Source organism: Chaetura pelagica, unplaced genomic scaffold (assembly GCF_000747805.2).
Source record: "Chaetura pelagica isolate M959 unplaced genomic scaffold, ChaPel_1.0 scaffold344, whole genome shotgun sequence".
Taxonomy (NCBI): Eukaryota; Metazoa; Chordata; class Aves; order Apodiformes; family Apodidae; genus Chaetura; species Chaetura pelagica.
The window spans coordinates 7,939,689-7,957,224 of NW_009953098.1; the positions used below are offsets into that span (position 1 = coordinate 7,939,689).

A 17,536-nucleotide genomic window follows, 5' to 3' on the forward strand; every position below is an offset into this window, starting at 1 on the left:
CATTTTTATTATTTTATTATTGTATAGCAGCTGCAGGCACCAAGCCAGCTGCTGCAGTGCACGCAGGAGGCAGTTGTGTCTTAGTGGAGTGAATCATCTAAATAAACAGGATGAGAAGTTAATGAAATGTATAGATTCCCCTAACAGATTAACAGAAAGAAAGTAGAAATACAGTCATTTACTGTTCATGGTGCTTGGAAATCTAAAGTACAGCAAAATAAGATTCTATTTGAAAAAAAAAAAATCAACTGAGCTACTAGTAGCTACTAATGCTCTTTTCTTTGCACATGCTTGACAGGGTATTCCAGGTGATCCAGGCCCACCAGGACTTCCTGGGCCACAAGGCCCTCCTGTGAGTAGTCCTCTTCTAGTTCTTTTTTATTTCATCTGTATCAGAACTGTAAATTCATTCTATTCTGGCTTGTGGGCTCAGTTTAAGATGACGTTTGTGTGTCCAGGGTCTTCCCGGTGGCGTAAAAGGTGAAAAAGGTGAGCAAGGAGAACCAGGCAAAAGAGTAAGTAGTCTGTTTAACCAAACATTTATCTTTCCAATCAGTATTATCTTTGAGAATTAAGCATATATTGAAGTCATGTGGGGCCATCAGCCTCTGGGTAAGAGACTACTTTTTGTTTTCCATAACCTGGCAAGTTAGTAGATGACACATCTGGTTCATGAAAGTGCTTCTAGCTATGGATCTCTCAATGCTTTCTGATAGAATTATCTACATGGGGATCTCAGTTTTGGGGGCAGGAGAAACAAATTTGAATGATGTTATCAGGTTACATGTGGAAACCTCCTTCAAAGTTGTTGGACTGCTTGACTGAAGTAGGAGTTTTCTGTTTCCTTTCAGAGAGTGTCTTCATTGAGCTTGCTGTGTACTTGGTTGGCAAGCAGCATGATTTTGTTATATATTTAAGTTGGTCTATGTAAGTTTATTCTCAGTGGGTTTACTTGTGAGGTAGCTCACAAAACCGAGCTTCTGAGCACTGTGTTACTACCAAAAGTCCATTTGTCCTTTCAGTTTATGTATGTGCTGTCTGGGGAGAGAAAGAGTCACTTTGTTCCTGTCTAGTCTCAAGTCCATCCTGGATATCACAGCTCAGAAAAGCGGAGGAAGATAGTAGAAGTGCTAAGAAATAGGATGAAAATAACATGGGCTGGACCAGCAAAGAAAAGATAAGCTACTATCAGCTCAGAGCACTCTGTATTTTCTCTTTCACAGCTACTGAACCCGTAGTTCCATGAACATAACAGGCCTCGTTGAAAACCAAGACACAAGTGTTGCTCAGGTTAATTGGACAATATATAAGCACCTTTAGAAACATGTTGGTAATAGGTTTTTCAATTTCCATAGGAAATAAATACAATGGAAACAAATGGTTAGTGTTCTAGATAAAATCCTTCTTAGTTGCTGACATTTATAGGAGAGTTTTGATTTGCCTTCTTTAAGGAACATAAGAAATGGGGCAGATTTACAAAGTCAAAATTCTTGTTACATTGAGTGGGGTTTTTAATTGTATTTTCCAAGTTGCTTTTCTCTGCAAAAGTAAGTGAGAATCATGTAAATTTGCAAAGATCTGGAAGGATAAATGTCCTAAGGGGATATGGCAGATACCTTCTGCCAAAAGGTTGTTTACCAACATTTTTGTTTGTTTTTATTACTCTGAATTTGGACATGAATATCCTTAAAGTGTAGGTTTGCTATTAGTGCACTCTAAAGCTGCTTTTTATGAATCCATACAATTCTGTGTAGCTCAAACCCATTTCAGATAACAGTCATAAAAATGTCTGAAAATTCACAGGAAATCTTAAAACCTAATGTTTGAGAATCAGAACTCATCACTAATAATAATGAATTCACAGATCACAGGATACTCTAATTCACTATACCTGTCAAGTCTTATCAACTTCTTGGTGACTGAGAGTTGATCTTGGTGTTATGGTAAATCTTCATAACCTATTCAGGTTATGTTCCAGCAGGTGGTCCCATACATACTGCTTCTGTAATGCCAACAAGAGAGCTGTATTTGCCTTGCCCAGTGAATGCTCTAGAAATATGGTTGAGTTTGCACTAGTTTTATTGCAGCAATGACACAATTTTTAGCAGTCACTTCTCTAAGCAGAATTCCACTTCATATTTTTGCCAATACTTTTCTTCAGAAAATTCCATTCAGTTTAAAGGAGAGCTAAAATTCAAACACAAAAACATTTGAATTTAATTTAACCTGTCACATTATATTAATTTTGTAATTAAATATAAGGTTCTAATGATAGGGAGTTAGAATCTGTTTTCCAAATAGGGCATTTCTCCAATGTTACTAACTCCATTGATTATGTTTGGTTGATATCTTTGGTGTACTTCCCACTGCTTTCTAGAGAAAGTTTGATTTGTTGAACAATGGGAAATATGTAACACAATTTCCGTAAGAATTCTTCCCCACTGGAACATTTTATTTAAATGCATGCATATGTCTTTGTAGGGCAAGCCTGGACAAGATGGAGAACCTGGTCAGCCTGGTAGGGATGTGAGTAGCTCATACATTTCTAATCTAAGCAGTCTTCTTATAAGCCTTTCTTCTGATATGGAGAAGATCTGAATGTGTCTTTCTCTTTTTTGAAGGGTTTACCTGGTGGGCCTGGAATAAATGGTGCTCCAGGAAAAGAAGGTGAAAAGGTAAGCCAGGTTTTTTGTCATTATTGCTATAGTAGCTTGAAAATCTGTTGTCACTGAGTTAACTTCTTGCTGAGTAGTAATTGCATTGCCTGTGCTGTTACGGTGTTGCGATAACTTACAGTGTTGCATTAACTTTCTTGTTTACTAGTGCTCAGTATAAGAAATGTTCTTAATTTCATTGCTAGGGTGAAAAAGGTGACACTGGTCCCCCTGGTCCTCCTGGAATTGTAAGTTCCTGATCCTTTATTTTCTTTACAAACTTAGTTGACAGTGTTTTTTCATAGTTCTTGTGTGACTGTGAGTCCCATCTCCAGGAACAGTAACAGACCAGTAAAGATTTCATATATTCACTAATAGAGGTTTTTGTTTCCTGCATTCAAAATAGATTCTGTGCTTTAGGATTCGCTAGGTTACAAACACAAGGCATAACCTCAGACCAGCAGAAATTGAATCAGCTTCAGTGAAGTCTCTTCTAACCATGTTGCCTTGGCAGTAGAAGTACTTCCTACTGGGGAGTGCTCTTTATTGAATTATACCTGGTAATTCAGTGGAGTGGGAAAAGCATCCTGTCATTGGTGTAAGGTTCAAAGTATATTCAACTTTTCTTTCCTCACATCTTTCACACCTTTCCAGTGACAATTTTCTTGGCAAGTTGTTTGACATGAACATGAAACATTTACAGGTCATTTCAAGACCAGGCATTGATGCAACAGTGGGACCAAAAGGTAGCAAAGGATTGCCAGGACTTCCAGGAGCCAAAGGGGAGCGTGGATTCTCTGGCAGACCTGGCCCACCTGGCTTGCCAGGTTCTCCAGGTAGGAGTGCAAGTATTGAAGTAAGTTGTATGTTTAAATGTCTGAAAGGATATTTAGCTTCACTGTCTTTTCACACTCCTTTTGTCAGATAGACTGAGCAGAGAGTGGAGGCAGAACTATTTAGTGCTGCCTTTGAACCTGAAGGGTGGTCCTCTGCTTTTGGGGATAATATAAGGAATTCTGACTATTCCTTGCCCCTGCCCCTGTGGTGAACAGAGGATGCTTATCATCAAAGCTGTCAAACAGAGCCTAGCTTTAGTCTTAGGGGTAGTTTTTCTCATATCACTTACCTACAACATGCACTATCCATTGCATTTGCACAGAGAAAGTGTGTAACCAGAACTCCAGTGCCTGGCCAGCAAACCTAGTCTTCTATACATTGGCCAGTACTAAAGAGAAGATGATCTGAGTCTGCAATGGGATTGAGCAGTGCCATTTGTATTTGCCTTACACATGCACAGAGAAGAACATTATTATTCTAATGTTACAGCTTGTAAATGTTCTTTTTTTCCATCAGTATTTACTTTCATTAGTCCTGTTGTGTTTTGTTGTTTTTTACCTTTATAAACTTAATTGTTGAGTCCTAGGTCAATTGTTCAGACAAAAATCTCTGAAAATGCAAACACTAGACATCAACATGCAGTTTGATTCCACAAAAGAAGCATTATGGACTGCTTACATGGAAGGACACAGTCCCATCTGTAGCATGTTATTCATCGTTTGTCATTGTCATCCTTGCAAAAGAGTGATTTAAACCTTTGAGCTGCTAAGGAATTAAGTTCTTCCCATCTTAGGGATCACTACTATTGGACCTCCTGGCCCACCTGGCTTACCTGGTGAGAGAGGACAGAAGGGAGATCCAGGTTTACCTGGTGTTTCTATTCCTGGGCAACCAGGACTTGATGGACCACGAGGGCCTCCAGGACCACCAGGTCCCCCAGGGCCACCTGCACCATCTGTTCCTCCTGGTAAGTGATGACCATATAGACAGCAAGTGGAAGAGACTTAACAGATTTGATGTTCATTCTTTTTTCTCCTTTTTTTTTTTTTTTTTTTTAATTCTGCCTCCAAAGATACAGTTTATCAGCAGTTGAAGCCCATGACTTTCCAAGCTGTTTATCTACATTCTCCAAGTCACTGCCATTGCAAATCAGGACATTTATAGGAGAACTCAAGCCTTAAGGACAGTTACAGAAATTGGGAATTAAATGGTGTCAATTGCAGTCTGGCTTTATCATGCCTCTTCCTACCTTGAGTGAGCCCTGCCGTGACTTATCTGTGAGATTCAGCTAGACCAGAGGCAAGGAAATCTTGTCAGACTTCAGGGACCTTTGTGCTAACTCACACAACAATGAGTCCTCCAGGGCCAAGCAGATTTGGCCCAGATGTACAAAATCAAGTATTTTTCCAATGTGTGTTACATTCTCTTTAATCCAACTAATGCAAGTCATATTAAAATTTGTGCATAAAGCAGGAGGTAACCACTTTGAACACTATCTTGAGTAAATTTAGCTTTCATAATATGATTTAATAAATGCTTGGAGTGACTATTGCTGACTAATAGTTGTCAGGAGAGTCAAAGGAGTATTTTTTCACATAATTTCAGTTGCAGTTGATAAGTATTCTAGTGTGTAGAAAACAAAAAAATTAGCTTAAGAGTGGACACTTTGGATGCAGGATCTTAGCTCCTTATTGGAATAAGGGAAGTAGGGAATGGAAGAATATGGAATACGAGAAGGAAAGCTGTAGTGGAGAGGGGCTAAAAGGGTTCAGAGAGGAACATAGCGTGTAGATGGCATTGGCATCCTGAATGCCCCCACTGATGATATTTCAAGCTCATGCTTTTGCAATGAGGCTGCAAAGCAGAATGTAGTATAGAGATGGAAGCATGTGGGCTGTGGGAAGTAGTTGGAGATAGTTGAGGTGGTGATTGTTGTGTAATATCACTGATTATTTCCGTTTGAGTTTGGATTAGTTGGTGAGGTTTTGTTAGCAGTCCTGTCTGAATTGTCACAATGTTTTGGACTGTGATTGAGTGGGTTTGTTAGAAAATCCACACAAATACTAGGAAGTACATTTTTGTACTGAATACATGTATTGGTGTTGCTGTTGGTCTAAGACAAATTGACATTAAACCTTTCCTGATTCTCCTTAGGTGAAGGTATATGTGATCCAGGGCCACCGGGACCTCCAGGAATTCCAGGACAGCAAGGCTTTACAGGGGAGCGAGGTCAAAAAGGTGCAGTGTCCTGGATATCTTGTGTTTTCTCTTTTTTTAAAGCTTGTTACAATGTAAAGCCTGCAGTAGATAAGGATAAACAGTGTCACTTCCCAGTAGGTTAAATGCAGATACTTTCTGTTTCTGAGGAAGAAAACTGTTTTGTTTGATAGTTTCTCGTCAAGTGCTCAGGAATCTCAGAATGACTGAGGGGACAAGCAATGCTAGGGCCTGGCAAGGGTCATGATCGTAGTAAAGTGTAACTGCAGGTTTATGAGTACCTCCCAGGCAGAGGGAAACTAAGTGTTTTGTAACAGCAGTTGCCAACTCTATGCAAAAAAGTTTTATACTTACCTCATTAATAAATTTGACATTTTTTATGGAAAGCAACATTGAAATTATAAATGCAAGATTCCTAATTTGAATTGGTCAATCTACAATAAGTTTTTGTTTGGTAAAAAAAAAAAAAAACAACGAAAAATATTTAATGTGTATCCTTGTTTCCAAAAAGACAATCATGCACTGAGGATGCTGATATGGGTAAGTGAGAATCTTTTCCTAGCTTGACCATGGACATCCTAGATGACTTGGGGCATCTCACTTAATTTTGTACTCTTTTCAAACACAAGCCTTTTTTCTCATGGAGATTTTAAGGATTTATTAATCTAAATTAAATGCTTAAATACTACATTGACAAATGTTAGGGAAGTCTGTATGTGAAGGAAATTACTAAGCTTTTTGAAACCATTCTCTTTTTTTCTGTTTGTTTTTTTTTGTTGGTTTGTTGTTGTTGTTTTCAGTTAAATGAACTCCTTTTAGCCTGTTGTCAAATCAGTGAAACATTCCCAATATTTATGTTGCACTCTTGGAGTTTAATTAAAGCTTGGGATTTTTATATATGTGTGTTAGAGTTGTAGTTTGAAGTACCTATGTTACAAGAGGACTCTCGTGCTGAGAAAAAAAGTCCAGTTATATTTTGTATTATTGAAAACATTTTCTTAAGTTATTTTGCACTATCCTAAATCAATTCTAGTCCTATCTGATATTGGTTATATGACTCCTAGCAACCAAAAACCTTCAGTTTGGCTTTCATGGGGGAAGCCTTCTAATATTTAAGCAATCATATAATTACATAAAATAGTAATTTAGATTTGGTGCTATAGATCAGTAGCACGAAAACACTGTTCTGCTGAATTCTTTTAATGTGTTCTAGGATCTGTTGCTCAAATATGCTTTTTCAATGCAAATCTTTTTAGGTGATCGAGGAGACACATGCTTCAATTGTATAGGAACTGGAATAACTGGGCCTCCAGGGGAGAGAGGTCCACCAGGACCTCCAGGTAGTCCAGGTAAGGCTGTAGTCTTCACCGTTTTGCTTCTTGTATTTTAGAAAGTCATGTTTATATGTGAGTGTGTATAATGCTTATGATGTACTTGCGTATTGTGTACAAATTCAGACACGGAGTTGCCAGCTCCAGCACATGGTTGGTGCATGTTCTGTTTTGTGCAGTTGGGGAGTGTTAGGATGAAACAGGCTGGATACATGTAAAACAATCACTAACTTTTAATGCCTGATATTTATGGCTTCTACAGTTTTATGCTTTTCTTTTATGTTTTCCTGCACTACTCAGGTTCTCCTGGTTTTCCTGGGCCAAAAGGTGAAAAGGGGCTCCCTGGATTAACAGGCCTTGTAGGACCACCAGTAAGTGGTGGTGTTATGTTCTCGTGGGAAAATATGGTCTGATTTGTCTTGCATGTTTGGTAGATCTATACACAGTAGATATGAATTATTGTCTTTTTGTCCATAACTAACTTGAATGCATAATTGTTATATTGTGCCAAATTGAGGGAGGGAGTGAAAGAAAAATTAAAATGCTTTGGTTGTTTTTTTTTTTTTCTTTTCTCTTCACTCTCAGGGATTCCCAGGGCCCCCAGGTGCTCCTGGGAGACCTGGTCCTAAAGGAGACCCAGGGGATGTCCTGACTTCTCCAAGAATGAAAGGTGACAAAGGAGACCCTGGCTTCCCAGGACCTCCAGGTCTTCCTGGCATAGATGGCACTCCTGGACGAGATGGACTGCCAGGTCTGCCTGGCCCTAAGGGTGAACCTGTGAGTTGCATTTTATGCTGTCTTTGACTGGACAGAAGCTTTGGGAAGTACTTGATATACTACAGATAAGAGGCAATTTCACTTTTTTCTAACATGTGACTAACATGGTAATTGTCTTCAGGAGATGCCAGTCTAGTGATGATATACAGAGGTACTCCCTGATTCTGTCAATGCTTTTAAAAATAAGCTGAGACTTCACAGATGTTCAAAATGTCAGATGGTCCCCTCTGCCATTGTCTACATTTAACCTATGTAGTGTGAAGAATTAAGCCACCAGCTTTAGACCTTATCTGTACCATCTTAGTAAGATGTAGGCAGCATTGAGAGCTAGAAGGATGCAAACTGCCACAGTGTTTTAAAACAGAAACAATTCACTCCTTTGCTAGTAAATACATGCTTCTCTTTCCCATCCTGCTCTTCCTTTCTTTCAGGGCAGTGTTGCATTCAAGGGAGAAATGGGTATTCCAGGTGATCCAGGAATACCAGGTCTTCCTGGAGACAAAGGACTTCCTGGACCTCCTGGCTTTGGTCCACAAGGTTTACCTGGTGAAAAGGGTATCCAAGGTGTATCAGGCCGTCCAGGGCCTCCTGGAGTTCCTGGTGAGTTGGTCTCCATGTGCTATGGAACAAAAACTGTAAAACATTTTTGTCCTTTGTTCCAGGTAGTTCTCAGAACATAAAACTGCTTTTAAGCTTTTCCCAAAGGCGTTGTATGACCCAGTGTTTATAAGCTCCCTTACTGAAAGTCATTACAGAATCCCACAGTGAGCAGAATTTATGCTGTGTTACTATAGGCACATGACTCACCCTTCTACTCTGACCTGACTGTAGTGGAAATGCATTGTAACTACCATCTGGCTTATGCTTAATAGTACTGCAACTACAACAGTTTTTCAAAACCAGGGCTTGCTTTGAACAAGTTTGCTTTTGTTACTTTCTTGTCGACTATACAGATCCTGACCAAGTTGTGCTGGTGTCAGCTATGGAAAATACTATTCCCCTGATAGTACTTAGGAGGAAGCTAAAAAAATAACATTTCAAGAAAACTATCTTAACATGAAATTGTGCTTCTAACGCTATAAAGTGCTGTAGGGGGCTTAGGGGCAGATAGCCTATTGGGTGAAGTGTTGCTGATATTTAAGTTCTTTGTAGGCTTGGGATGTGGATAGCATCTTTTTCTCCATTAAGAAAACCAGAAAATAAACTCTCTATGAGTGATACTTGTTTCTTCTTTTTGGTTTTAGGTCCAAAAGGTGACCCTGGCCAGACTATTACAGAACCAGGAGTTCCTGGCCCCCCTGGTCCTCCAGGAAGAAATGGTGACCCAGGGCTTCCAGGTAAGGCAGCAATGAGATACCCAAGGAATTAAAAGAGCTTTTTATTCTGACTGATTCTTGCAAACTATGTTGATTTTCTTCTTCTTAACAGGAGATCCTGGTCAGCCAGGTCAGCGTGGCTTACCAGGCATCCCAGGTGCAAAGGGAGAGCCAGGTATTCCTGGCATTGGACTTCCAGGTCCACCCGGCCCAAAAGGTGTGTTTGCAGCCATGTTACTATATTGTACTGGCTGGAAGAGGGGACACAGAGAGTTGTGTCTTTTTTTTTTTTTCTAGTGAGTTGATTTCTGTCTCTAGAATCCTTTAAAAATGTTTGTCTTGAATTTATAAATCTTTATAATAGTTTCAGGAAAAAAAATAACCTGCTGAGCTCTTATTCCTCTGTTCACTATACTGGTCCTTCATGGCAGCTTGCATTTTTTGTAAACTAAGGACACAAACGTAAATGGGTAAAACTCTGGGAAATGATGAATTTGAGCTTGAATCAATAAACGATCTCCAAATGCTGCCTCAGAATGTTAATGTTAATGATCTGAACTGTTTGTAATTTTTGTTAAAGCTCACAGGATGGGTAATGCCTGCCTTGAGAGGAGTCCCAGAGATACTCTGTGACAAACACTGTATAGTCAAAAGTTAGCCAAGTGGGTACCCCTCAAGTATGCTGGAGCTAGCACAGAACTTCTTCTCAAATACTATTTTTCATGGGCCCTCAGCATTTCTGGAAGAGTTGTTCTAATGCTGTCTGGCATTCTCTCCTCTGCTGCGCTAACCTCCATGTCATGTGTAGGTTTCCCAGGGACTCCAGGCCCACCCGGAGCTCCGGGAACTCCAGGTCGCCCTGGTCTAGATGGACCTCCTGGACCACCTGGTTTCCCAGGACAGAAGGTCTGTGTTTGCTTGTTTAATATAAAACTTGACTTTCCTAGAAGTTCTTCTGCATCAGTGGGAAGTTAATGGGGAGGATTTCACCTCTTGTTGTCAGATTTGATGGTGGGGATGTCACATTCTCTACTTGAACTTTAAGTGAGGGTAGGAAAAAAAATTATCTCTAAGCTGGTGGGCATTTTTTCTTGGCTACTTCAAAATTTTTAGGAGAAGCTAAATGTTGAAAACCTGCTTTTAAAAAAGTGTGTGGATTTGTTACAGGGGGATCGTGGATTTGGAGTTCCAGGACCACCTGGACCCCCAGGACCACCAGGCATAAAAGGAGTTCAAGGACCTAAAGGTGATACTGGCTTCCCAGGAAACCCTGGTCTCCCAGGACGGGCAGGTTTTGATGGAACTCCAGGGCCCAAAGGTATAGAGAACTCATCCTTTTTCTGTTCCCAATTGAACTTTAAAAAAATGTAGACATGGTGGGAGTCAGATGGCAGTAAAATACAAGCAGTGCTGACTTCAAATCAGTTACTTCAGGGTCCATTTTTCCAAAACAGACACACCTGTATAAATGGAAGTTTGTGGGTCAGTATCTGAAAGTCTGTATTCTAAAGATAAATCATTTCAACGTGGGGGGAAAACTTTTTCAGTAGAATAATTGTCTGTCACAGATGCACTGTGCTTCCACATGCAGAGGGTTAGCAATTCACAAATTCCTGCTACTTCAAATCAGTTACTTCAGGGTCCATTTTTCCAAAACAGACACACCTGTATAAATGGAAGTTTGTGGGTCAGTATCTGAAAGTCTGTATTCTAAAGATAAATCATTTCAACGTGGGGGGAAAACTTTTTCAGTAGAATAATTGTCTGTCACAGATGCACTGTGCTTCCACATGCAGGGGGTTAGCAATTCACAAATTCCTGCTGTTAATCACTGTCTGTATTGAACTGCAAAGTATTCCTGGTTTGCTGGAAAGCATCTGTTGAGTTTGATGTGCATTATGATGCAATGACATGTCTCTGTGTAGCCTAGAAATGTAAACTGCATGCATTCCACACAGAGTGAGGCTGAATCCCTGGCTTTCAGAAATGGCCTCTGAAGTGTGTTTTTTCCTAAAAAAAATTGTGTGTCAGATTCCTATTTGTTTGCATGCAAGGACAAGATTTCAAGTACAGTGTGCAGGCACTCTGCTTCTGAAAGCAAGTACCTCTGAACTGAGTTCACTGTTTAACTCGAGTGTTCTTTTAGGTGACCCTGGACCAAGTGGACCACCAGGACTTCCAGGCCCACCAGGCATCCCTGGCATTGGTGGTCAAGGTCCACCTGGATCTCCAGGACCTCCAGGTCCTGTCGGCCCCCCAGGTAAAATTTACATTAATTGTACCCTTAGGTTATTTCTGGCTGAACCAAGCAGATACATAGGACACTGAAGTTCCCACTGAACAGATAGGCAAGAAAAGCTAGAGGCTTCACGTCTAGAAGCTTGGCTGTTTTGCCAGTCAAGCAGCCAAAACTTGGTACATCATGTTTTCTACTGATATCAGAAGTGGAATTGCATTCAGCCCTGCCATTTGCACAACTTAGAGAGGTCTTGAGTGTGCAAAAGCCCATTTTGGACAAGACTTGGAGCCTCAGCAGAAATCCTAGAGAGCGTTGTACACACAAAGTGTCAAAATCTCTGTGAAGAGGTTTATCACAATACTCCTTAGAGCAACATGGAAGCAAGGGAGCACAGTGTGAGTGCAGAGGTTTTGAAGATACACAAGAAGCCTTTAGCTGCTTGTACTGTGCTGTCATTACATTGCTTTCAAATAACAAGATGGTTCTTAAATTACAAAGTAGTTCTCTAGCTTACCAACCTGTAAACTCTCACTAAGTGAGAGGTATTTTTAAATAACTTTTTTACACTATTGCCTAGAAAATTAATTTCTGGTTTAGAAAAAAGCAGACAAACTGATTCCCCTGTACAGTGCTGTTTGTCCTCCCTCTATTTACGTTGTGAGTGCAAAACCAAGGGAGTAATTCAGATTTTCCCTGAAGTGCCTAGGCACTTTTCTCCCTCCCCTCTCCCCTAATTTAAGCTGAAGCACAATTTAACTCAGTTAATGTGGAAAGGGAGAAAACATGAACATTCCAAGTTAGGGGGTTCATCATTTTGTAAGGAAGAAAATGTTTTCCAAGTAGTGATGTGATAGTGTTTTAATAAAAGTCTGTCAGTAAAAGACGTTATACATATGCATCTTTTCATAACCACACCTGGAAAAGAGTGTTAGGGTTCCTATTACAAAAATCTCTTGAGTTCTGTGGTTCCTGACTCCCTCACAGAGTTTCTTCCGTAAAACCAACAAGTTTTATGAGTCCTGTTCGGTTTACATTGACAAAATAGAATCTAAGGATGGTGATAATTAAGAATATGTCTCTGAAGGGAGTCTGTTTGTCTAAAATGACTAGTGGCTGATGAAATCATTAACTTGTTCCATCTCTGTGCACAAAGGGTACATGTGCATGCATGCATATCATTCTATTCACCAAGTTTGTTTAGGGAAATTCCTTTTCCCCTTCATTCAGTGAATGGACTCGCTGTGTCTCAGCTTGATGTTGCATATGTGTGGCAGTCACCACAGCCAGAACATTCTCTGCGGACTTGAGCATGCCTGCCACTGAAACACTTCAAAACCCATCTGATTCTTGCCATGCCTGTGTGACTATTTACGCTGCATGTTTGTGAGCTACACTTTTTGAATGTGTTTGTGTGCCAGCCGTGGGATTGGCATTGTTCACATGCATACTGAAAAATTCATGGTCAACTGTAAGACCATGGGACACAGACTGGTTGATCATCAGATCTTTATGAACTGTAAGCTGAGGTAAAGCAAAGTAGACCCATAAAGTCTGAGTTCTACTCATATACATAAAGTGTGGGTTAATGTATGTTTTTCACAAGTTTCCCAGTGGGGAAAGGAATGAGTGGTCACTGCACCAGTGAGCCTTGAATGTGTCCAATTATAAGAGCTAGGGACAGAAAGGTTCTGGGCAATGTGCACAGAAATTCCCTGAGCCAGCAGGTGGGTCCTGTGCCTGGCTTGCAGTGCTTTCTATACTGTCCTGAACCTATGGTTGCACTTGGGGCTGAACTGAAACAGAAGGCAGCATAGATGTGTATTTGGGGTGGGACGGATTAGTATAGGCGTGAATGTTTCATCCAGTGCATGTTCTTTTGTCTTCCTCTACCATCTGTTCTGGTGTTAGCCAGATTCTTGTGATCACTGATTTGTTCTACCAAACACCAATTTTTACAAATGCACAATTATTACTAGAGCTGATGGATTTGAAACACTTATATTTTTGCTCTTCATGTGTCTACTGACTTATTGTGGCTACTAACAGTGTGGTGGCTTTGAAATCTAGTGCATGGCTGAAGATTTCACTTGAGAAGTCCTTGTTATTTCCCTTTGCGCTGCTATCTCTGTTTTCTGTTGAATGCCTTGTTTCCATCCCTTGTTTGATTTCTTAGGATTTTTAAATGTTGTTTCTTTATGCAACATTAGATTAAAGGTTCTGGGACTCTGTTTTTTGGGTAATTTGGAAACTTCTTGGAAGAATTTTTCCCTGTTCAGAATTTCCTTTCTCTGCACCACCATTTCTTCAAATAATTTGCAGTAACTCAACATTCTTCCTTTTTTGAATATGTAATAAACTACTTTAGAATTTATCATGTTGCCTGTATTGTTCTAATTATAATCGGAAGACATTTTTGAAAACTAGATATTCAATTAGAATTAATTTATATTTGAAAAAGTATCTTTACCATTCAAGGTACAGAGTTTGTCCAATTACTGGGTTAGATTTTTTTTTTCCCCTTCCTAATAGAGACCCCCTTAAACACAGAGCATGTGCAGTCCCTGATACCGTTTCCTCTCTGCAAAGTAAGCAGTTCCAGGCACATGACACCATAGTTTAGTGCAGTGATAAGCTGCTGCCAAAGAGGAACATGCTTATCACTAAATAAATTTAAGACTACAGCCTAGGCAGTCTAGTAAACTTGATCTGCCTTTTTAATGTGCAAAGAACACATCATGACATCACTCCTGAACTTTTTCCTGCAGTTGAGAACAGGGGTCACCATTACAGTTACATTACAGAGTAATACTGCCTTTATGAGGTTTTGGCATCGTGCTGTCATCATCTCAGTAGGCTCTGCTACATGCAGTGTACTGTCTCTGTGGGTGTAACAGTGTAAATCTGCAGAATAGAACTAGAGGAATGGGGAAAAAATATTTAGGGGGTTTTTCTGTGTTAAACAGAAGCATCTTTTGAAAATCCCTGTTTGAAGTGATTTACCAGAATATGGTGCAGACCAGTAAGAAGCTGATTGGTAGGATGTACTCTGGTGTTCAGGTGTCAAAGCCGGTGTCTAGTAATTACAGGTTTATGTAAGAAACAGTTTGGAAAAAAACCCAGTTGTGCAGAGAACACTACACAAGGAGAGAGGGGAATTTTTTTTTTATTTTTTTTTAATGTACCAGCCAATATTTGAAAATACCTAGCTGAGTTTCTTGTTTCTGCATAAGTGGTGGCTGCACTTTGAAAAAGACCTGCAAGCTTCCTCATGGTCTGGTTTCTCTTAACTGCATTAGTGTTGTATGCTTTGTACTTAGATGTGTTTTCAGTAACTTTAGGGTAGATTTGGTCTTTGTTCTAATCTGTATGTGCTTTATTTTGTTTCCTAACTTAATGACTATAACAACTCCTTACTGCTACATGTCTCAACTTCCTGATGAGCTCTAACTCGAATATTTGAAAATACCTAGCTGAGTTTCTTGTTTCTGCATAAGTGGTGGCTGCACTTTGAAAAAGACCTGCAAGCTTCCTCATGGTCTGGTTTCTCTTAACTGCATTAGTGTTGTATGCTTTGTACTTAGATGTGTTTTCAGTAACTTTAGGGTAGATTTGGTCTTTGTTCTAATCTGTATGTGCTTTATTTTGTTTCCTAACTTAATGACTATAACAACTCCTTACTGCTACATGTCTCAACTTCCTGATGAGCTCTAACTCGTTGGCTTTTGAACCTCAGGTTCTCCAGGTACTGTGGTTTCTTTACCAAAGCCTTTTCTTAACATCACATTTAAGAATAATCCTTTTTTATCAGCTACATTTCCAGAGCAAGCATCTTCACTGATACAATGCTCTGGAGGGAAGCAAGCTGCCTGCCTACTTCAACAGTGCTTAAGTTTAGTACCATTAGCATTAAACATTCTTAAATACATTTTGATGATTCATATTTTTCATTCAGGGAAATGTAATGCAATGTAGAATTTTGCTATTATTCAAAAATATTCAGCTGATGTTATCTTAGAATGTAGTAAAATGGAATTATTAATGGAGATATATTTGTAAGAATCTCCATACTTAATGATAAAATACAAACCAGTCTAATCAATGTTGGCATTTTGAATTATTAATCAGACTTAAAGGGTTGTTGAAGAGAGTTGTTTTCCCTTTGAGATTTTTTTTTATTGCATTTGCTATAACTTGGTAAAATTTTAGTAATTCTTCTCTTCAGGAGAATATGGTCTTTTAGCACATGGAAGCTATTAAAAAATTGAATGGCTTTAGAAGAATTGCAGGGTTTTCATCAGTGCTAGGAATGGACTGCAGATAAAACTTAGCTATTTGTACAGTACTGCCTCAGAGACACACAGATCTCAGCCTTGCCTTACTTTTTGTTAAAAGATTGTGTCTTAACAACATTTTCTAGGGTTGCAGGGAATTCCAGGGGAGAAAGGGGATCCAGGTCCTCCAGGCTTTGACGTCCCTGGTCCTCCAGGTGACCGAGGAACCCCAGGATATCCAGGACCCCCAGGTCTCCCAGGGCCTCAGGGTTCACCTGGGCCACCTGGCCGGGATGGAATACCTGGATTTCCAGGTAAGTTCACATTTTTTACCTGTGGACAAAGACCAAACTGTAGTTAAAGCTGGGTGCTGTTAAAGCTTGGGCAAGACAGTTTATTGAGCTTTGATATTTATCCTATCCATTTAAAGTCAGATACATGTAACCGTTATGTCTCACACTTAAAAAAATAAAATTTGTAACAAAAATTTTTGCATTAATATCCTTGTCACCTCTCCACTCTTCCCTGTAACTTAATTCTAATATATTCCACATTATTCTGTTTCATAACTTTCAAATATGACTTTGATCATCATAGTTAGGACACTTTTCTAATTTATTCCATGCATTTAGGTGCCAAAGGTGAGATGGGCGTCATGGGAGCTCCTGGTCCACCAGGGCCTCCAGGTACTCCTGGAAGAAATGGCCTACCTGGCTTGAAAGGTAATGTTTGTTTTATCCACCCCTGAAGAGAATGCAGGATGTGGTTTTCCCTGTCCTGTATGGAAAGAGGCTTTGTAATACTAACATCTAGATCTTCATTACTGGCAGCTGCTTAGGTTATCTTCTGCCAGTGCCAGTGATCAAAACAGCTTTACAGTTCTAAGCCGTAGCATTCAGTCACTCCTTTTTTGTCATCATGAAATGTCAGGTGTTTTTAAAACATTGATGGTATTGAGGTAGGGTGATATTTCTGAAGTATGTTGTAAAGTCTGCTTGAAACAGCAGAAAGAAGAAAATCAGTATCTTTGGCTTACCGAGATATCCAGAATCAGCTCTATAAGTATCACAGAGGAACTATTCTATGTTTTCCCAACTCCCCTGGTGGAATGAATTTTGAAAGAATTTGGTAGAAGAAAAACCCCATCATCCACCCAGAACACGGATGCTGTGAATCCAAAGCTGCTATAGTTGTTGCAACTCCTTTGTACTAGTGGCACAGCTCTGGAAGCTCTCTGGATGTAGGTCCTGCAGACAGCTGCTTCCTCTGAGCAAGGATGGCCAGAGCTGGCAACTGCAGCCTGCAGACAGAGCTGTCTGCTCACCCAGCTTTGTTCTAGGGCTTAAGATGCTGTGGAGAGCCTTGCATAAACTGGCTGATCGTTTAGCCAGTTCCAACTTCATGAAGAAATCATGGACTCCCTGTGTAAGAAAAATAATTACAAATTTATTTGCCTACCCTAAGGATTACAATTTTTCCCCTTTTGTTGGCTGTGCCTACTGTAGGTAATAACGGATTACCTGGTCCGCCAGGGCCTCCTGGACCAGTAGGACAGAAAGGCATCAAAGGTGAAGCAGGCCTGCCAGGTCCACCTGGAAAAGTTGATCCAAAACAACTAGGAGCAAAAGGAGAAAAAGGAGAGCCAGGTGTTCCAGGTACAGAACTTTGCTTGTGGGTCTGGGGAGGTGGTTTGTCCTCTACAGATAACAGCAACCTGTTCATCCTTTCTTACAGAAAAAAATAATCTCAAAATATGGAGGTGGCTTAAGGTTCTCTAATTTTAGGCTTTTTAAAAAATGGTTCTGTGACCAAATTTCTGTGTATGGTTAATTTGCAATGTGCTTGCTCATTAACTGCTACTATTATTTGGCATATGGTGATATTGAAACAGCAC

At 39.9% G+C, this 17,536-nt stretch overlaps 1 protein-coding gene across 1 annotated transcript in view; it reads left to right on the forward strand.

Moving 5' to 3' along the window:
- Positions 1 to 17,536, forward strand: part of COL4A5 (collagen, type IV, alpha 5) — a 57,872-nt gene that overhangs the window by 19,852 nt on the left and 20,484 nt on the right. The window contains exons 15-34 of the mRNA XM_009997237.1: positions 299 to 352; positions 459 to 515; positions 2,482 to 2,526; positions 2,622 to 2,675; positions 2,861 to 2,902; positions 3,358 to 3,490; positions 4,285 to 4,458; positions 5,646 to 5,729; positions 6,965 to 7,057; positions 7,340 to 7,410; positions 7,625 to 7,816; positions 8,248 to 8,416; positions 9,061 to 9,153; positions 9,245 to 9,349; positions 9,941 to 10,038; positions 10,300 to 10,450; positions 11,279 to 11,392; positions 15,789 to 15,956; positions 16,275 to 16,364; positions 17,148 to 17,297. Of these exons, the coding sequence (XP_009995539.1) occupies positions 299 to 352; positions 459 to 515; positions 2,482 to 2,526; positions 2,622 to 2,675; positions 2,861 to 2,902; positions 3,358 to 3,490; positions 4,285 to 4,458; positions 5,646 to 5,729; positions 6,965 to 7,057; positions 7,340 to 7,410; positions 7,625 to 7,816; positions 8,248 to 8,416; positions 9,061 to 9,153; positions 9,245 to 9,349; positions 9,941 to 10,038; positions 10,300 to 10,450; positions 11,279 to 11,392; positions 15,789 to 15,956; positions 16,275 to 16,364; positions 17,148 to 17,297 (2,137 nt within the window). The remainder of the gene's footprint in view (positions 1 to 298; positions 353 to 458; positions 516 to 2,481; positions 2,527 to 2,621; positions 2,676 to 2,860; positions 2,903 to 3,357; positions 3,491 to 4,284; positions 4,459 to 5,645; positions 5,730 to 6,964; positions 7,058 to 7,339; positions 7,411 to 7,624; positions 7,817 to 8,247; positions 8,417 to 9,060; positions 9,154 to 9,244; positions 9,350 to 9,940; positions 10,039 to 10,299; positions 10,451 to 11,278; positions 11,393 to 15,788; positions 15,957 to 16,274; positions 16,365 to 17,147; positions 17,298 to 17,536) is intronic.